Source organism: Balaenoptera borealis (genome assembly GCF_965194805.1).
Source record: "Balaenoptera borealis genome assembly, chromosome: 3".
Lineage (NCBI taxonomy): Eukaryota > Metazoa > Chordata > Mammalia > Artiodactyla > Balaenopteridae > Balaenoptera > Balaenoptera borealis.
The window spans coordinates 179,536,465-179,558,806 of record NC_138866.1 but is presented as its reverse complement, the minus strand read 5'-3'; the positions used below and the strand labels follow the sequence as shown (position 1 = coordinate 179,558,806).

The window sequence follows — 22,342 nt, the reverse complement described above, 5'->3', positions numbered from 1 at the left end:
GTGTTGGACCATAGTAACTAAACTTGTTTTCTTAAGTAATGTATCATATAAGCCTTTAGCAAAATGTCAGGGTCAAAAACTGAACTTGGCCCAGTTAGTTCTGAGGTCTGTGGGCATTTGGATCAGTGGGCTGTCAAGGAGAAAGTAAAGCATGTCTCCTTCAGGGTGACATGTCCCAGAAGGACAAGGCCGTCACCCTGGGGAAGATGGCGGTCTGAGGGACAAGAGGACGTCAGTGACCAGAGGTTCACGGCTCCAGAGGCTGTAAATCCTGAACACATGACTGAAGCTCCAGCCCCCTGTTGCCCACAGCTCCCGGGCTGAGGATGAGGGCTACTCTCTGTATCCCTCTGCCCGGGGTATTTGCCACATAGAGAATGAGGCAGGTGGCATTAAGGTCAGGCTCACAGACACTTGCTATGAGACTCTTGCTATGAGACAAAGGCAAAAATACCAAAGCACATGTTTAACAAGGACAAAGGTGGGGACATGCCCAAACGGGCAGAGCTGTAGACCAGGGAGCAGGTGACGAGACCAATGGCTTTATTACATCATTTCCTGGTGAGATGCCTTAGAAAAGTCCTATAACTTTGCTGAGCTCAGCTTTTATCCACTAAAAACGTTCAATTTGAAATATTACTTCATTCTGTCTTTTAAGAATGTGATGGGGATGCAGTAGGTAATTTCTGTAAAGTACTTTAGACGCCAAAGAGAAAGACTGATACGGCTCAGAAAGTAATACTGAAGACCTGGATTTCTATAGGGCTCCATGACCCCCCCACCCTCTCTCTAAGGTGGAGGAGCGGGAGAGAGGGGCCATTATTATCAACAGGACCACTCCAGGGTGCACTGAAATCTAACCAGCAGACCCTAAAGTACATTTTATTACTTAAAGCCCAAATCAAAAGCTAAATTCCAATAAAATTCCCAGGCCTGGCAGACACCTGGCACGTAACTGTTACTCCATCAGTCCATCGATACTGGCTGTGTGAATGAATTAAAGAATAAATGGATAAATTATGCTTACTTTATAATCACATTATATTATGTATAATATGTATATGTTATACATTGTATCTAGATTCACCTCATTCTCAATATGCAGTCATGGTTCATATAGTTAAGCTGTTACTCGGGGTGGTAAATTGGATGACTTTTATCCTTAGAGAATTAGGAATACAGGGTCAGACTCAACATTCAGGTTGTGTGTCTGGTCTCTGGATTTTTACGTGCCGCCTTAACATGTGGAAACTGTCTCTCAGACATGCTACAGGAAGACAGTTGGCAGTGGTGGGAAGAAGTTGAGGTGGTTGAACAGGAGTTTACTTGTAAGAGGGGATGGAGAAGAAGGAAAAGTACACAGAGAAAGCTGGTGCCAGTTTGGGGCCCCAAAGATGGAAAATATAACCACAGCAAACGGAGGAAAATGTAACAACATATCAAATTCAGACTTCTGCTTCTAGTTATTTTTAAATTTCACAGTTTTGGTGTTAAGTTTGGACACCAAAGGGGCATTCTAAAGTTCTGTAGCTAAACATTAAAAAAATAAACTTAAAAACACTCAATGGCACTAAATATCGATGTGTCTATGTCTCTATTGTGCTTCCTAGCAGCCTGATGTTAGCTGCCAGACGACATTACTTTTAAAAGTACAATTGCAGGAAGATAGTTGAATTACAAAGTGAATAATTTCCTAAGTCACTGCTCAAATAACCCTCAGTTTAGCAAAAATGGGGATATTACTCGAAAGCAGTGTTTTGTCTGTTCTCTTAATGTCATTTGCTCCCTCTGATGAAGTCTGACAATGAGATGAGCTGAAATTGTAAACCCATTTGCAGAAAACTAGACTAAGCTTATTTCCGCTCTTTTTAAGTCTTGTAACTTTCACTGCTGATTAGGCATCCCTTGGGAGATGATGCCAAAGACAAGGTTATCTGCAGGTTCTCCTTTGTGGGTTTTATGGACAAGGGTTTTTTGCTGAGCTGAGAATGTGGGAATGTGGTAAAGAAACTAACAAATGCTTAGTTCACCAAAACCTTACAAAAGCAAGTAGGCAGGAGTAAAATTCCAGAGAAGCCAAAAAAAAAAAAAAAAAAAAGAAAAGGTTTTTATTAAAATATATTCCAATATCAGTCTGTGCTCTAACCCACTCACCCCCTCCTTAAATGACCAGATTGCTGCCCCTGGTCTTGAAGGATAGGATTGTCATTGGGAAAATGAAACCAGATGGTACTGTGAAGACCAAGCTAAGTGATAAAATTGAATTAGTGGTAAATTATAAGATATCACTTTGAAAAACATTGAAATAAACAAGAAGCTGGGAAGCAATTATTCTGCATAACCTAAACAACACCAGCCCTCCTAAAAATGCAACTCATCCAACAACTGGATGTTTAGGATTAAATTATTTATAAGCATAGATTCCCTGTAAAAATCATTATCCTTATTCATTGCGCCTGGCTTCAATGTAGTGTTTCCAGCAGCATAAAAGCAGACTGTCATGTTTATGCCTGGTCAGCATTAAACACTGAAAAAAAATTCTTTACTTGTGAACAGTATGTTTAGAGATCAAACATTACCAGGGACTATATTCTTCTCTCTGTTCTGAGATGTGAAAAATCTGCTACCTTTGTGTGGTAGCTTTAATTTCAGTTCACCGCCAGGAGAAGATGTCAAGGATGCTCAAGGCATACAGATAATGACCTCCTGTCACTGAGCTTCTACGGGAGGGGCTTTGCATGGATTTTCTCATCTAACCCTCACAACTACCCCTGAGATGGGGATTATCCCATTTTACAATGGAGGAACAAAGAAGTTAGGAGATTAGGTAATTTGCTTGCAGTCAAAGGGTTTATAAGAGGTAAAGCCAAGCTTGGAATCAGGTAGGGCTATCTCCCAAATTCATCCTTTTCCTAAAATGCCCACATCACTTTTGTAGAGATCAGTGAACACACTCAGAACGATGACGGATTCTGGGGGTGAGTTTTCTCAAAGGCAAGTCATTTCTTTTGTAACTCTTTGGGGAGATAGAGCTACTTTTCTCCATTCTCATCTTCTCCTTTGACACTGCCTGCTTTCCAGTTTGTACCTAGCCCTAAATAGTGTATTTAATTTACTATTACTATATAAATATTGCACATAACTGCAGCAGTCACTATTTCCTCCTTCCCGTAAGGAAAGGAAAAAGATATTTTTTAGTAAAATATACTATTTATAAATAATATATCATAGCATAATTATATATTTATAGTATACTTATATTTATGATACAAATATATTTTATATATTATAAATATAATATACATAAAATATATATTTTTAGTATTTATATTTTAAGTAACATTTATATTTACAAATAATTTATATATATATGCATACATATACACATACAGTAAAAGCCCATTTTCTTTCTGATGTAGACAGACAAATGTCACATCTATCTTCACAGCTTTGCATGGCATAATGGTAAAGAATTAGCACAATTCCATGGAGTATAATTCCATTGGAACATAAGGGTAATAAACTTCTGTATAACAAAAATCTCTAACCCCAAATGATGGCCTCCAATTTAGTAAAATTTCTTAAAATTCTATCAAAATTAAGGAATTTGGGCATTTATTTTTGTAATCCTGATTGGCATTCTCATATATTTTAGTTTACAAATTGGGGAACTGAGTCACACAGAAATTAAGTGACTTGCCAGGGTCTCTTAGCAAGTCTTGAGCAGAACTGGGAAAATAATCCGTCTCCACTAAATCACACTGCCACCAGAGTCATAAAATTTAAATATCAATAGCACAATGTACAACCTAATATATTAACGAGAACAACAAAACAATTTCATGCCCTTGTTTACATTATTAAAAACTATTGGATACTCTGCTTTGATGAATTTCATAATTTTTCTAATGCAACCTATTTTATGACCATTGAATAGCACATTGCTATTAATCCTGCTGTCTAAGTAGAACATTTTCTAATTTTTGCTAACTTTTGACTTTGTAATTGTCAATGGTGAGAGAAAGTCATTCTTCTATATAGTGTGCTACACATTAGAGTGTCTGGAATTTTACAAATTTTTAAATTTGCTCTGCCTTCTGAAATCCAACACTCAGAGATTAGATTTTCTTAAGTAACAGACCTAACATCATTTATAATTGCAAATTTTTCGCTAAACAAGCATTTTCCTACCAAAAAAAAAAAAAAACAACTACCCCTTTGACAGTGTTTTAAATCTTTTGGTGATATTTTTGTTGTTGTTCTACTGATTGTTTCTTCACAATCAAATATGCCACAAAAGTCAACTAACTTAGCTTTGAAACAGGTTAATACATAGGACCAAAAACTTGGTCCTATGCCTATATATATATATATATATATATATATATATATATATAAAAATATATATTTATACACGTATACAGACATATATATATAGACATACATACACATGCACACGTACATAATATGTTTATCACATAGTAACAACTTTATAAATCAAGAAATATATTTAATCCCAAGAATTCCCTTATAAACTTAGACTAGAAAGCAGAGATCCATCCAGTAAGAACTGTCTATATATTTTCTATGCTTTCCTTAATTGCTTATTCAGCAGTATTCACCAGCCACTTAACTATGCAGGCAGTGATCTTTTCTCTGGGGATACGAAGACGAATTCAACAAGATCCCTATTTTTGAGAAGCTTACTCAATAGTCAGCAAATAATTGTAAATTCTGATAAATGCTTTTGTCAGAAGTATGTGCAGAGGACAGCAGAGGCAGAAGCGATCTGAAGTACTTCGGCGTTGAGTAAAATAAAAAGGACACAGGAAAAAAAAGTTCGAGAAAGCACTGCAGGGAATGTGAACCGTGAATTGTAGCTAGTGGTTTGTAAATGTAGCGCAAGCTCTGGGGATAGACTTTCTAGGTTCAAACTCAGTCCTGACACATCCCAACAAGTTTGACCTTGGACAATTACTTACCCTCTTGATTTTCTCATCTGTAAAAGGGGCCCACTAATAGTAACTACCTCATAGCGTTGTGGGGAAGATTAAACTAGAACATTGCCTGACACTCTTTTAGCACGCACTAAATTTTAGCTATAAATAATACTCACTCGGAAGGCCGAGAAGGCCTTCGTTGGGAAAGCAGGCATTTTATGGAGAAGAAAAAGCACGTGCAAAGTTGCAGAGGCATATCCCATTTCAGAGGCCACAGACCAGCCTGCACATTGTTACTACCGCTTTGGGTTGTCAGGTAGAGAGCAGTAGGGGCTGAAACAGGAGAGACAGGAGGGGGTGGACGAGGTGGGCTCTGCATCGGTTGCGGATGGAACCCTTAATCATTTGGAGGCTGCAGAGTACTATGATCTACTCAGATGTGGTGCAGAAAGCACATGCTAGCACCTGTGAGGATGATGTTTTGAAGTAGGGGCAGCATTTTAGACAGAGAAAAATTGGGAAAGTATTGCCATCATTTAGGCAGGGGATGAGAGCAGTGACAGTGTGAAAATAAAGAAGGAAATTGAAAGGAGAAACACTTAAGATGCAGAATCAAGAGGACACAGTAGTCTTTGAACAATGAATTGAGGGAAAAGGAAAACATGGTGACCCTAAGGTTTCTGGACAGTATCCTGTGATCCCACTATCTAAATGTAAATTTACAGGAGAGGACCAGGTTTCATAGGAGAAAATAATAATGTTTGGTTTTGGTGCGGAATATTTGGTGCCTTTAAGTCACCCAGCTAATGTTCAGTAGGTAGTCAGATACAAGACTTAGAAGCTCAGTAGAGAGATCAGGGCTGGAAATTTTGGTCTTATTTTACTTAGAGACAATGTAATGTGTAGCACATGTACATTTAAAATTATTATATCTTCCTGGTGAATTTGGTGAATTGACTCATGTTATTCTGCAAGGTCTTTTTTTTTTTTGCTTGAATGTCCACGTTTTCCGATTTAGCATACAGCTTCCCTAGCTTTCTTTCAGTTCATGGTATATTTTTCAATCTCTCCACTTTCAACATTTCTCTACCCCAAAGAATGTATTTGGGTTTTGTTTTGCTTTGTCTTTCAGTTGGAGATTGGACCATGTTACTAATAAAATTACTAACATTATTGGATTTAAATAGACCACCGTATTGTTTTCCGTTTGTTCCATATGTTCTTATGTTTCTTTAGCCATCTTTGTGTTTTTGCCTTTTCTGAATTAATCAATTATCACTCTCTTTTAAAGATCATTACTGTCCGGGCGGCGGGCCAGGCGGGCGCAGAGGTCGCCGGTGCTGGGCTGCGCGCGGCCAGGTTCCGGCGCCTCCGTGGAGCGTCGCGGGTCCGGGGAGGGGCGGCCGCGGCCCTGAGGCCTCGAGAACACGGCTAGGCGGCAGTCGTTCGACGGGGGGCTGGCCTGCTGGCAACTAGGGGCCTGCTGGCGTCTCGGTTCTCGGCTGGCCCCGGAGCACGAGGTTGCCGGGCCGGGGACGGCAGCAGGTAGGAGAGAGCCGCTGGTGCGGTGACGAGCAGGGAAGGGAGGACACGGGCTGTTGGCCTGTGAACCCAGGCAAGAAGGAGCAGCCGACACGATCCAGACCGCGGCCCGTGGGCCCAGCTCGCTCCTGGGCGGCCGGTCGGTGGAACAGACCCGCAGGTGTGGCTCTTGTCGCTCTAGGACTGGCTTCGGGACAGATCCTGCCGACGAGCCCAGGGCGCCGTCCTCGGTTCCCCGGGAGAGTGGAGCCGGGGGGGGGGGGGCGCCCGACTCAGCACGGGGGCCACGCACGGCCAGGCTGCCGGCAAGGGCGGTGGGGAGCCCGGGGAAGCGGCGGCCTTGGGAGTGTCCTCTGATGGAAGAGGACCTGCAGGCTTCTCAGGTAACTCCGGTGTGGGACGTTGGTGTGCTGAGAAGCAGTTCTGTGCGCTTCCCCCCCTGGCGGGGCTCAGCAGGCAGCAGGCGGGACACAGACGTGTGAGCGGAGACCGTCTGGAGTCCCCAGACTCCGGGGACACTGGAGGGGACAGCCAGCCTAGGGACGAGGGCAGGCGTTGGGGGCCGGTGGCGGTGGGGCAGGAAGGCGCCCAGTGGCAGCGTGGCCCGTCTGCGGTGGCAGCAGCCCAGCAGGCGCCCCTCGTCTCAGGGCCCTAATCCTGGCTCCAGCCGGCTGGTCAGAAAGCTGCAAGGTCTTCTGGGCGAGCAGAGCCCCCAGTCGTGAGCTGCTCTTCTCTGTGTTTGGTCATCTCCCCCCATCCAAGGGGAGAAATCTAGATGAGGATTAAGAATCAGTGCTTTAAGAATGTGGATCTCCTAGCTGAAACCTTGGAACACGTGTTTTCAGCACAAGGTGTTAAACTGAAGGGAAGGATTTAACGCCTTTTCAAGGAGGGTGTCTCCGTGTGGGCAGAACTAGAGAATAAATGGGTCTTGAATAAAGAAAACAAAAATAAATAAATAAAAATCATTACTTATATATTCAGTTACTCTTAGTTACTACCTTAGGGATTATAACATTCACCCTTGACTCATTAGAATCTAATTTAAAACTAGTCCTTTTACCCTATCATAATAAATGCAACATTTTAACTCCATTAATCCACTTCCTGTCTTCTGTGCTGTTAATATCAATTATTTAAATTCTACATATGTTTTAAGCATATAAAATGTTTTTATTGTTTCAGTTAGTAATTATGTATATTTACCATTGCTTTTGTTCTTTCTTCCTGAATTTCTATGCTTCCATCTGAGATCAGTTTCTTTTTGAAGAACTCCCTTTAGTGTTTTTTTTTTTTAATTTATTTATTGCAAATCTTCCAGTAAAAATGTCTTTTGGTTTTTGTTTTTCTGAAAATGGCTTTATTCTGTCTTAAATTTTGTGGGATTTTTTCTCTGAATGCAGAATTCTAGTTTGGCAATTATTTCCATTCAGCACTTTAAGATGCTATTTCATTGTCATCTGTGTTCTATCATCTTGGTTAGAAAGTCCTTGTGGAGTACTTTCTGTGCTATCCACACTTGGGACACCCTCACCCTGGTCATTCCATTGTGGAGTGTGGTATTCTACAATGAGCTATCACTCGTGTGTGTGTGTGTGTGTGTGTGTGTGTGTGTTTTAGCCATTCTGATAGAAATGTATTAATATCTCATTATGGTTTTAATTTACATTTCCCTAATGGTGAACAATTTTCATGTGTTTTTTTGGTCATATGTATATCCTCTTTGGTGAAATATATGTTCATAATTTTTTCCCATTTTTTTAATTGGATTACTTGTTTTTCCACTATTGGGTTTTGAGAGTTCTTCATATAGTCTCAGTAGTAGTCCTTTTCCAGGTACATGGTCTGCAAATATTTTCTCCCAGTCCATGTCTTGCCTTTTTGTCCTCTTAACAGGGCCTTTCTTAGAACAGAAGTTTTTAATTTTGATGAAGTCCAGCATATCGTTTCTCCTTTTATGTACAGTGTTTTGATAACAAGGCTAAGAACTCTACCTATCCTGAGGTCTCAAAGATTTTCTACTTCGATTTCTTCTAAAAGTTTTATGGTTTTACATTTTTCATTTATGTTTATGATCCATTTTGAACTAATTTTTGTTCAAGGTCTGAGGTTTAGGTTGGACCTAATTTTTGCTCCTGGATGTCCAATTTCTCTATCACCATTTGTTGAAAGACTATCCTCCCTCCATTAAATTGCTTTTGCATCTTTGTAAATAATCACTTGGACATATTTGTGTGGACATATTTCTGGGTTCTTTATTCTCTTCCATTGATCTGTTTGTCTAACACTCCACGAATATCATACTATCTGGATTACTATAGCTGTATAGTAATAGGTAGATTGAGCCTTTCCAGTTTATTCTTCTTTGTCAAGATTGTTTTAACTATTCAAGAGCCTGTGACTTTCTATGTAAATTTTAAACTAAGTTGTTTGTTTATTTTGTTTTGGCTGGTTGGTTGGTTTTTATTAAGACTTTATTTTTTACAGCAGTTTTAGATTTATAGCAAAATCGAGGGGAAGGTACAGAGATTCCCCTTATGCCCTCGCCCCTCACGTGCACAGCCTCCACCATTGACCAACATCCCCACCAGAGTGAGACATTTGTTACAACTGATGATGTGTAGTGAAGCATCATAACCACCCAACAGCCATAGTTTGTGTCACGGTTCACTCCTGGTGTTGTACATTCAATGGATTTGGACAAATGTGTAATGACATGTATCCATCATTATGGTATCGTACAGAGTATTTTCACTGCCCTAAAAATCCTCTGTGCTCTGGCTGTTCATGCCTCCCTCCCTCCCTCCCCCCAACCCCTGGCGACCACTGATTCTTTTACTGTCTCATTAGTTTTGCCTTTTCCAGGATGTCATCTACTTGGAATTGTACAGTATGTAGCCTTTTCACAGTGGCTTCTTTCACTTAGTAATATGCTCTGAGTTGCTCCCATGTCTTTTCATGGCTTGATAGTTCATTTTCTAGCCCTGAATAATATTCTATTGTCTTGACGTACCACAGTTTTAAAATAAGCTTTTTGATGTCAACAGAAAAATCTTGCTGGGGCTTTTGTAGGAACTACAATTAAAGCTGTGCATCATCTGGGAAATAACTGACATCTTCACTAGAATGAGTCTTCCAGTCCGTGAATACATACGTCTCACCATCTATTTAGGTCTTTAATTTCTTTCATCGCTTTGTAATTTTTAGCACACAAGTTCTGTATACATTTCAGTAAGTGTATACCTAAGTATTTTATTTTCTTTAGAGCAATTGTATTTTTAACTTTGGTTTCCACATGTGCCTTGTTAGTTTATAGAAATGTGATTGATTTTTGTGCCTTGTTCTTCTATCCTGAGTTCTTGCTGAACTCATTTGTTAATCTAGGAATTTTTATGTAGATTCCTTGGGATTTTCTGCATCTGCAGATAGTGGCAATTTTATTCCTTCCTCTCCAGTCTGTATATTTTTCTTGTCTATTACAATGGCAAGAGTTTCCAATACTTTGTTGAATAAGAGTGGTGAGATCAGTGCCCTGTTCCTAACCTTAGGAGGAAAGCATTTAGTTTTTCACCATTAAGTATCATGTGAGCTGTATGGTTTTTGTAGATGCTCTTTATCAAGTTGAGAAAATTCCCTTTTATTCCTAGTTTGCTGAGAGTTTATGTCATGATGTGTGTTGGATTTTGTCAAATCCTTTTCTTGCATCAGTTGACATGATTATATCATTATATATTGCTTAATAAGTCATTTTTAAAATTTCAAAGTTGGTGAGAATGATTTTCATGAAACGCCCTAAAACTATTAATGCATACACAGGGTGTTTTCAGTAATACCAAAATAATGCAAAATAAATGAAAAGTTGATTATATAATTTTCCTGATCCTAAGTTCTTTATACATTGCATTGCTCTTTTACTTGTGACTATAGCTACTGATTAACTGCTGAAATTACCTTTCTTTTAGTATTTCAGTTTTATGCTTCCCAAATATTACCAGACTAAGTATACATTCTAAGTTAACTTAGGCTGGGTCTCAAATTAGGATGTCTAAAGTGAGGCAAATTGAGTGAAATTACTCAAAACAAACAGAAAAACATAACTCAGGTTACAAAAACCGTTAAGAATTTTTTTTTCTTGCAGATATAAATACGGTACTTAAAAGCTGGTGCATGTTCAAGGTTAGGGAGTAGAGAATAATAACTCCAATGCACTTTTAGCAAAAAAGACAAGACATGTTCACCTGAAGCTTAGTTGAACTTTTTAAATGAATTCACTGCTTTAGGGCAGTTGTCTACTGCAGCTTTGAAAATCTCAACAAGATTTACTCAAAGAAAGGATTATGGAACTCCCATTTCCCTAAGGCACCAGCCTTAAGTGCATTTGTGTTCTGTTTCCTGAGCTTCAGTGCTGCTTCCTTCCACTATGTTCAGCTACAGCCTGAAGCCCTAGCTGGCTCACTGGGGAACAGGAGAATGCCTGGAGTCAGGCCGATTGTTATCTGAAAGTACAGCTGGCCAACCACCATCTGCCCAAGCAGTGGTTGTCCAGAGATGGATAGAGATCCTATCCAGAAGACCTCCATAAAACGTCAGCCCCCTGTAATGTCAGCTGCAGAAATGTCCATTCTCAAGATAATTGTTTAGAAATGTATCTGACCCCACTGAAGCCTTCAAGATGTTTTCTCTCACATGATAGAGCTATTTCTTACTATCAGATTTATTCTGGCTTGAGCCTCACTCTGAAGATTCATAATTGGAGGGAGATGATTTAGGATTCAGTTACTGATTTTTAATTAAGGAGACGCTGACCCAGATCTCACTGCTTCCTGTGGGTTTATATTTGCAATATTTCTTCAGCCAAGCATTTGCTTTCTCTGTAGACACAGCTCTTTTGTAGGAAGTGTTTCTTCTTTCGTTAGAGGGTTAGCGTGACATCGGTTCTCTGGCACAGGGACTGGCTTACAGAGTGCTTCTGATACAACTTGACTGACGAGGAAGGTGCTGATGGACGGGAGTTGGCTGGACGGTAGAGAAATGTGTAGTAACAGGGAGATGATGGATTTGTGATGCTAAGAAGCACGTCAACGTGAAGGTCACAAGCTGGCTCCAAAAAAGGAATTTTAAAATAGCAACATAGTCAACACATATAAGAAACGATTTCATAGTCACAGAGTTCTCCCTTTTCCTTCCCTTATGTCCTGCTGTTGTTGAAATATAGAAATAGTAATGTGGCAATAGCACTTTTTGGTGAAGAACCCTTCTTTTGCTAATATTCATCTTTATAGCCCCCCAGACATATGTATACATTTCCATTTTGCCTTAGGAGGGGCAGAAGCACAGAGCAGTTACCCTATGTTTAAATATTAAAGTGGGAGAATAGGAGCAATTATAACCAGTTCCTGTACCACACGAACCCCAAAAGATGTTCACTCATGCAATGTTGTGTTTACTTCAATTATTTGACTATTTATTCATATTATGTTTATTCATTTAATATTATTCATATAGAATATGAGTTGTATAATTCACTCATATAATGCTATATTTACTTTAGTTATTTGACTATTTTAGCCAGGATTATCTGATGATAATTTTAGTTCTCCATTTTTTTTTTTTTACTCTGTATGTATATTTTATGAGTTCATCAATGTGCTCTATTATAATTTGATAATTCAAAAAAGCTATTTTTGTATTTGTCAGCTATTGCCACAATAATGCTGTATAACAAACGATCCAAAATGCAGTGGCTTATACCTGGAATATTATTTTTATCACTTATGGGTCAGCAGGCCAGTTTGCCTGCCTGTTCCAGGATGCAGATTGACTGTGCTTGGCCTACAGTACAGACTGGGGTCAGGTCTGCTCTCCACGCAGGTACCCAGGGTGTGAGCTCTTGGTGGATCACAGGAGGACAAAACTCTAAGCCAAAAAACATAAGCACAGGGCTTCCCTGGTGGCGCAGTGGTTGAGAATCTGCCTGCCAATGCAGGGGACATGGGTTCAAGCCCTGGTCTGGGAAGATCCCACATGCCGCGGGGCAGCTGGGCCCGTGAGCCACAACTACTGAGCCTGCGCGACTGGAGCCTGTGCTCCGCAACAAGAGAGGCCGCGACAGTGAGAGGCCCGCGCACCGCGATGAAGAGTGGCCCCCACTTGCCACAACTAGAGAAAGCCCTCGCACAGAAACGAAGACCCAACACAGCCAAAAATAAATAAGTAAATAAATTAATTAATTAAAAAAAAAACCATAAGCACATTTAAGGCCTCTTCCTACTCCATGACCATTAATATTCCATTGTCTCAAGCAAGTCATATGGTGAAACCTAACATCAAGTGACAGAAAAGATACAGTTAAGTCCCCTACATAGGAATGAGCTCTGTTCCGAGAATGCATTCGTAAGTCCAATTTGTTTGTAAGTCCAACAAAGTTAGCCTAGGTACCCAACTAACACAATCAGCTATATAGTACTGTGCTGTAATAGGTTTATAATACTTTTCACACAAATAATACATAAAAAACAAACACAAAAAATGAAACATCTTTAATCTTACAGTACAGTCCCTTGAAAAGAACAGTAGTACAGTACAACAGCTGGCGTCCAGGGGCTGGCATTGAGTGAACAGGCAAGAAGAGTTACTGACTGGAGGAGGGAGGGGAGGTGGGAGATGGTAGAGCTGAAGGATCACAGCAATAGGAGATGGAGGGCAAGCTGCAATTTCACTCACACCTGACGTTGATGGAATGCATGTTCGCATCTTTGAAAGTTCGCAACTTGAAGGTTCGTATGTAGGGGACTTACTGTACTCTGTCCATTCTAGGGCCCTGCAAAGAGAGATTCTGAAAAGTTAGGAATCATGCAGTCTCCCACTCAGTCTATGCCAGTGCACACCAGCGATCTGCGGATCCTTGCTCTGGGTTTCTGGAAGGGAGGGTGTCTGTGTCTTAGGGCATTAGTAGCAATAGTAGCAATAATAGCTGCAGCAGTAGTCTTGTCTAATAAGTGTGTATAATGGCACTCTCGGTGCCCAGTACAGTTGTCATTCTGCACTTATTAACTTATTAGCAACAATTAATAAGCAAGTGGTGATAAAATATATAGCTTGAATTTTTAAAAATAGCATTTAGTTTTTGCAGCTGATGCGTTAGTAGAATAAAGCCCAGCGGTCTGGTTTTCCTACATGCAGACCTCCAGCTCTGCACTGCCCCTTGCCTCTGCCAGCCTGGACCATAGCGGTGTCCTTGGGCCTGGCTTCATCTCCTCCAGTCCCTCCCTTATGTGTAAACGTGACCACCAGATGCATCTCTAGGTCAGACTTGACGAGAAAGTGCATTCATTCTGACCCTACCACTTCTCTGATCAAAAACCTTTCTAGTGGATCCCTATTATCTGGAGAATAAAGTCTAAAGGTCAAATTCTATACATGTAAATTCTTGTCCACTTAACCTTTGGTTACGAGGTCTTTCAACTTGCACTTGCCAATACCAGGCAAGTCTACATGGTCTTGTCCTATTTATCCTTTAAGATGCAGATCAACTGTCACCTCTGCCTTGAACATTCTAGATCCTCTTAGCCTGAAGTAATAATCTCCCCTTCTTGCAAAACTCACAAGACTTTTACTGCCTCTTTTGTGGCACCCATCATTTTCTAAATTGTATCATTATTGTTGATTTATGACTTATCACTGCTCTTGGACTACCATTCATCTTCTCCCATCTCAGTACTAAATATAAAAATAGATAACTAGTAAGAACCTACTGTATAGCACAGAGAACTCTACTCAATACTTGCTAATGACCTATATTGGAACAGAATCTAAAAAAGAGTGGATATGTGGATATGTATAACTGATTCACTTTGCTGTACAGCAGAAACTAACACAACATTGTAAATCAACTAGACTCCAATAAAAATTAATTTAAAAAATACTAAATATATTTCCTTGGCAATATTTGATAGACAAACAATTTTCTCAATTCATTAATACCCTGAGTAATTGTTCTTCCCTGCTAGGCATGTCAATAAGCTTAAGTGGTTGCCTTAGGTAACAATCAGTCCACACTGGAGTGAAAACTGTGCAAACCCCACTTCCTTCTTCCTTTTGCAGGCCTGTTTCATAGGAGCAGAGTGGTTAGCATTGCTTTGGTTTCATAATAATTTTGTTCTAGATGCCATCTATGGATGTATCGGGGACTGGGCCTTTGGAGGCATTTCCACTCCAGGAAACATCGGACTGTGCAAATACTCTGTAGTTTTACTTGACTTAGAAGCTATGACAGGGTAGCCTGACCTCCTAAATAAGGCACCTATCCTGGAAAACGCTCCTGCGCATTTGATATCCTTTGCCTCCGAGGTCGGCAGCCATTGTTTGCCTTTCCTGCCAAGAGCGAAGTCCTGAATCATAGCGCCCCCTAATGTTGAAAGCAACCCTTTCACTTTTAACAGATCAAATAAATGGAATGAGACTGTCAGTGAATTTGACTGCGGAACTTGTAATGATGCGCATTTGTGTAGAATGCAAGCTTTATGAAAACCCTTTTGAACACCTATTTCATCTCTATTCCTACCAGGGCTGTTCTGAGCTTAATTCATCCTCATGTGTTTCTTCCGAAATTGTCAGTAAAGTTTTTCTTCCTTTCCAAGGCATCGCCTTAGGCTGTGGAGTGGAAGAAACTAAATCCCGTGCTCTAAGGAGTTTGTGCCATATTTTTTTCATAGTTGAGTACTGAGAGTGTTCTTTATCTCTCTTTTGTATTTTTATTCTGAATTTCAGAGTTTTCATTTCAAAGTAGATATTTTTCTCCAATAAAGTTCCTCTTCTTCAGCTTCCCCTTATTTTTGGAAAAGAAAAATTTCAAATATAGAGTACAGTTCAATATAAAATGGATTGTGGTGTTATATGCCTCTCAGCCTCTTTCTACCAGATTATTTAAATAAAAGATTTGTTGAGGGCCAGTTTTCTTGGGATGTTGGGTAAAGTTCTTCTTAAGTTCAGTTTTCAGTCTGATAGTGTTCATAAAAGCAGAGCATAAAGGTAAAACGGGTTCACAGTTTCCATCAGTTTTGTTATGCAAAATACTTTATTTTGTATAAAATTGGATTTTTCAAGGATAGAAAAAGCTCCAATAAGTCACATCAAGAGTTCTAAAAATGCATATAGAACCCTATCTGTTTACCCACTTTTCTAGGCAACTAGATGTAAGCTGGTAGGGACTGATGGATTGCTGGTTGAAGAGGAAATAATAGCGAAGAAACTAAGGTGAGGGGCAGCCATGGTTGCATAAGCTCAGTGGAGCCCAGTGAGCAGTCTGATAATGTTCATCAAAGTGTGTTGGGCTTCCCTGGTGGCGCAGTGGTTGAGAATCCACCTGCCAATGCAGGGGACACGGGTTCGAGCCCTGGTCTGGGAAGATCCCACATGCCGCAGAGCAACTGGGCCCGTGAGCCACAACTACTGAGCCTGCGCGTCTGGAGCCTGTGCTCCGCAACAAGAGAGGCCGCGATAGTGAGAGGCCCGCGCACCGCAATGAAGAGTGGCCCCCACTTGCCACAACTAGAGAAAGCTCTCGCACAGAAACGAAGACCCAACACAGCCAAAAATAAATAAATAAATAAATTTTTAAAAATCCACCTTCCTGATGAGGTAGATTAAGCAATGTTTATAAAAAAAAGAAGTGTGACAGAAAAAAGAAACGATATGATTTTTAAAAACCCTCCTCATAAAATTTCAGTTCCATTCTCTTTGCTCTGCATAGTGATGTGTCTTTTTTTTTTTTTTTTTTTTTAACACAGGGCCTCAGCAAGGATGTGGTGGTCATCTGACAGGTTCAGATCATACCTTTGCCTCTCCTGATTCTGATTCGAATGGCAGATACGACAAGAATTTAAACTGCATATGGTTCATAACTGCCCCTGTAAACAAGCTAATTAGACTCACCTTCAACACATTCGCTCTGGAGGCAGCAACTAGTTTGCAAAGATGCATTTATGATTACGTCAAGGTAAGGCTATTATGTTTCTTAACAGAGTCTTCTAATACAGACCTCTTCGTGGTGTATTCCAGTTTATACCACACAGGAAGTCCTGAAAATTGTGAGTGCTGCTAATTTTTAAAATGACCTTTTCTTCAATGATATAACGTATCATATTGCAGATGCTCTATCTTCACATCAAAATAATCTTTAATACAAATGACTCAAAATTTTTGTGCAGCTTCTAACATTAGCTTTAAGATTTACTGTTCCTCCAAGCCTTGTCAAGAGATGATCTATGGGAAGATGGGTTGTGTGGAAAGAGATACTCAAAGGCTTTTTGGCAAAAAGTCTAAAATAAATGACAGTGTCTATATGCAAATCATCACTCCTTACTTTATTTTCAAAGTTTGTATATTTACTTATATTACTTTTAGATGTGAAATATACCGTAGTTCTGAAGTCCCATTAGAAGTAAATCAAGAAAATTTTCAATTTTTAAATGGCTCTTTAATATTAAATCATTGTATCTATCAGGCTATATGCATTCAGATTAAAAGTGCTAAGTAACATCAATCAATGTAGACTACTACAGTCTTGGGGGAAAACATCAAGTAAAGCAGTATTTCCGCTCACAAGGAGCTTAAATTTGATTGCAGAATTAAGGGATGACACGTGCAAATCAACACTAGGTAGTTCAGGAGAGTCACTATTCAAGTGCATTGGGCATAGGCTTGAAGCCATGCGCAAGTTTAGAAGGGAGGATAATTCATGATGATCTGCTGTGAACAAGAAAGACTTCATAGAATGAGGGGACACTTATTCAAGTTGGGAGAGAGGGCATCCTAAGCAAGGCAAACGTACAAAAAAGCCATTGAAGTTGAAAGAGTGAAGAGGCTGGCTTTATCAGAGCAGAATATTGTTAAAGCGGAACAAGAAATAAGACTGCCTAAGTGGAGAAATATCCAGATTGCAAAGGATCTTGAAAGTCAAGCTAATGGCATTTAGATTTTAGGCAGTTGGAAATAAGGAGTGATTGCAGGTTTTCCGATGAGTGGTAAGTTGAGAGCAGTATGTAAGAAAGATGACTCTGAAATCAGCATTCTGGGTGGCTGGTCAGGGGAGACTCTGGAGTTAAGACCCCAGAAAGAAGTTACCGTTAGGTAAGAAGGGTACAGAGACGGTGCAGATGACAACCTTGGTGTGAGAGAAACTTTTAAGTTCAAAAATTATCTTAAATTTTACAGAAATTGGTTTTAAAAGAAAGAGAAGGAAAAGTCATAGACAAAATACACATTTGAGCACTTCATTACATATAGACTGTCTTACATTTTCACTGTGAAAAGAACCAAGCTGGGAAGACCAAAAGAGTGTCAGTACTGGGACTTCCCTGGTGGGCGGTCCAGTGGTGAGGATTCCACCCTTCCACTGCAGGGGGCACGGGTTCCATCCCTGGTCGGGGCCTGAGAATGTTAGTACTCTTAGGAGGGGGCCATGGGTTTGTAAGTATTGGTTCAGTCTGGGTGACAGCAGAGCAGACAAGTGAAATTTCCCGGGGGCAGAGAATGGGAGGAGCTCCAGCAAGAAGACAGCAGCACAGACAGGAGGCAGCAAAAGAGCATTTCTTATGTCAGGAGAGAGATGCTCTCTTTGCGAGAGGCTGCATGGTGCTAGAAAGCCTGGCTCCCGCTCAACTCCAGGAAAGGTACAGTGTGAGGCAGGCAGGAGGAGAAACAGACGCGTCATGGGAGAAGTGGACAGACCAGGAATAATGCAGTTATCGCGGAAGGCAAGGGAGAAAAGTCTTTACCAAGGATGGACGGTCAGTGCTAATTAAATTGTAAATGAGAAGCCAAGAAAGGTGAAGATAAAGAAGAAACTCATTAGATAGGATGACAACCATTTAAATAAAGTATTGGCACAGAAGCCAGGTCAGAGGGAGTTCACGGAAGACTACAGATAACAAGAAATGTCAGTTCGGGTTGAATTCTTCTTGTCTGAAACGAGACCAAAGGGGCCAGAGCAGCAGTGAGCTGAGGTTCAAGACGATTTGAGCACTCCCCTGATTTTACAGGAGAGCAACAGGCTTTTGAGGCAGATCATATGGACTCAGACCCAGCTTTGCCACCTGACAAGCTTCCCTGTCTCCCTGATTCCTCATCACTTCATCTACTGGACAAACAAACAAGAAGTCACATGACCGCACCTGTCTCGCAAGGCTGTTTTGAGCATAACGAGTATTCAGCACTGTACCTGACATGTAATTTGTCAATAAATTTCTTTCCTTTTTCCCCCCTTTGGGTAATTCCAGATGGGTATGAGGGCTACAGAATCTCCTTTTTAAAAAATATGATGAATACTTAAGTTAGATATACATTATTATAAATATAAATTCATGTGGGATGTTCAGAATAGGGTCCTGCCAGGAGGAGGGCTGATTGGATTTATTTTCAAGATCCATTTCTATGTGTGATTTGATAATATAATCAAAAGAGCTATTGGGAGTTCCCTGGCAGTCCAGTGGTTCAGACTCTACGCTCTCACTGCTGAGGGCCCGGGTTCGATCCCTGATGGGGGAACTAAGTAAAATCCCACAAGCCGCGTCGGGTGGCCAAAACACATTAAAAAAATAAATAAAAGAACCATTAATTTTCTAAATGTCCTCAAGCTGTTTAGGATAGACATAGCAATATCGAAAACAAGGAGTTATCCTCTAGCTTCAATATAAAATGTCCTTTTTTTAAAAAGAAAGTCTGTTCAGATCTACTTTTGTTTTCCTTTTTGGGAAAGCAGTTTCCCTCAATTGGCAACTTCTCCAGCTTATACTAAACTGGCAGATCACTGAGCAGTTCTTGGAATGTGAGGCCCGGAGGTACCTTTATTAAAGAGATTCTCTGTGATAAATGGGACAGTTGGCTCATTTGCAACTGTTTCTTAGAGATTATAATCAAATCACTTTTTAGAAAAGTTAATTTAATTCTGTAGGTAGATATACAGGTGAAAACATGCCAAGTCCATTATTCATTTGTAATTGTATCATTATTGTTTTTGAAAGGGTTGATGTGGAAAGCTGTTAAGATAACTGCAGTAGGGAAACTCCCTGGTGGTCCAGTGGTTAGGACTCAGTGCTCTCACTGCTGAGGGCCTGGGTTCAATCCTTGGTCAGGGAACTAAGATCCCGCAAGCCGTGCAGTGTGGCCAAAAAAAAAAAAAAAAAAAAGCAAAAAACAAAAACAAAAAGATAAACGCAGTAAATAGGGAATTGTGTATTTCACTGAGCAACTGCTGTTGAAATTGACATCACATCCATTCCATGAAGAGTCACGTGACATGATTATGTGCCAGGCATTGTGAGATAAGTTTCCTCACGGAGCTGTAAGTGGATGAGACATGACAAAGCCAATAAACGTGAACGACACAGAAAAGTAGAGCAAAAGAGGGTATGAGTGATGTTACTCTGGGGTTCAGAAGGGCTTACCGGATGGGACGGCTGAGCTGGATTTCAGAGGAACAGCACAAAAGCATGCTTCCCGTGGGGTGGGAGACTGGCCACCAAAGAGAAGGGGGTAAGGAGGGGCGTGAGCTGCCTGGTGTATGCCCAGCAGTTTAGTCACTCCTCTGTGGAGCACAGTGAGTGAAACAGCATTGGGGGCTCCGGACCAGGACCGTAACCGACGCTGCTCTGCCAGCAAACGTGGGAACTGGCGGAAAGGAGGCGGCTCCTTCCTAACACTGCCCAGCTTCTTCTCAATGCATTCAGTGCCCCTTGGAATAGCCAGTATTTTCTAATGATTGTTTGACCATCTGAAGTGAAAGGTCATCTATGCCATAGCCTAGCCATATACATAATTTCAATTTATAATTATGCTAAATACAATGAAAAGGAGAAATAAAAGGAAAGCCTAGAGAATAGTGTGTATTTCAATATGTAAATGCTCTGATACAGCTATGCTAAGTCACTAGATAAAGTAGTCAGATTCTTCTAATATGCGGACTTGCGGCAATGCACAGGCATACGTTTAAAGTGATGTGGGGAAGCTCTGTTTGCAACTTAAATGCCAGTAGCAGCGCCCATCCACAACATGAATTTCCAGAATGGTGGAAGACTCAAGTCAAATGGCTCTAAACAGAACAAACTACAGACTTCCCTCAACTTATGCAATAATTGCCTGCTTGGAAATTTGATACATACTAAAACTGTGCAAAATATTTTTGTGTTTATATACAGAATGGGCTTAGGTCCTGGGATTAAGAACTTTAAACAGTTTTATTACACACATGTCTGGTGGGACATTCATAGGTATGTGGGACCTAGAATAAATCTTCACTTTGCAGACGCGTCCTGAATTTTGATGGGATTCCGCAGTGTGGCTTCTAAATGCTGGGTGCCAGCTATAGCCTCAAACTATTGTGACGAGCCCAGAACACCACACTTATGCAAAACACTCCCTAGGGGATGGTACTGTTCCCATGGAAAACCTCTATCTTAACCCACTGGGCTTAACCATTCAGTCTGTGATCAGCCGTGGGAGGAGGGGCTGTCCATCTCTGGGGGGGGGTCAGCAGTTATGGAGGCGTCAGATCCCTATCCTTGTGAGGTAGTACCTACTGTTCATTCATAAATTCCATAAATGTTAATTTGAGCACCTACTATATGCCAGGCACTGGAAAAGAGCATTGAGATTACATAATGATCATATTAATAATATTAATGATTTCATACGATAATACTACTTTTTATTGTTATATAAAAATTCCTGCAGTTAGAGGTGATTCTCGTCATTGCGCCTTAGTGGATCTTCCTGAGATCACTGGCACCAATAAAACATTTTCCCCAAAAGTTTCTGTAAAGGATCAGAGTTCAACCCCAAACCTAAAAAATCACTCTCTACTCTCGTTCTCATCCCCAATTATACCCAGGCCTGTTGTCCAGCAGACCCTGTCAGAAGTCCCACAGTGCAATCAGAGAATTCATGAAGACACTCTGAGATGCAATGTAGAGATGCTTCAAATAAGACTATCAAAATTCTCCCGTTATCACATTCCCAGGGAAATGTTAAACGATAAAGTCCTAAGGAAACTAATGCCTAAAATTATGGAGTTAAATTTTTTTTTAATTAATTAATTAATTAATTTATTTATTTATTTGGCTGTGTTGGGTCTTCATTTCTGTGCGAGGGCTTTCTCTAGTTGTGGCAAGCGGGGGCCACTGTTCATTGCGGTGCATGGGCCTGTCACTGTCGTGGCCTCTCTTGTTGCGGAGCACAGGCTCCAGACGCGCAGGCTCAGTAGTTGTGGCTCACGGGCCCAGTTGCTCTGCGGCATGTGGGATCTTCCCAGACCAGGGCTCGAACCCGTGTCCCCTTCATTGGCAGGCAGATTCTCAACCACTGCACCACCAGGGAAGCCCTGGAGTTAAATTTAAAAAGAATTAAAGCCCAATATCAAAGCCTATTGCCTTCATGCATTAAAAGTTCATAGAAATTAAAATCCCAAAATGTCCTTCCCTACTTTCTTTAGCTGCTCCAATCGATGGCTGAGCAAAGGGCAGGATCTGGCAGAAGGTGTAGTCAGAGGCTCTCTTCCACTAGATTATTTGTGCAATTCCTTCCGGGCCTTAACTAGATTCTAATATGTGCCACTGTTAAAGAGGTTTAAAAGCCGAGCAAACACAAAATTCCTCTCAGCACTTATCTGCATCCACAAGACTTAAGACTTAGGACGTAATTCCAGCCCCAGGCCCAAAGCCGTCATGGCAGCGATGTGTGCTCGCGGAAGGCACCACGCAGCTGCTGGAGATGGTGCCGTCCTGGCGCCGTTTCCCTCCTAGCGCGGGTAGGATTCCACGTCAGCAGCGTTGCTCAGGGCTCCTCCTGCCACTCTCTATAGAGCC

General features: G+C 40.8%; 1 protein-coding gene across 1 annotated transcript in view; it reads left to right on the top strand.

Annotated features, from left to right (window-relative positions):
* The window catches only part of CUBN (cubilin), a 283,798-nt gene that overhangs the window by 245,742 nt on the left and 15,714 nt on the right, over positions 1 to 22,342 (top strand). The window contains exon 62 of the mRNA XM_082385173.1: positions 16,271 to 16,479. Coding sequence (XP_082241299.1) covers positions 16,271 to 16,479 — 209 coding nt within the window. The remainder of the gene's footprint in view (positions 1 to 16,270; positions 16,480 to 22,342) is intronic.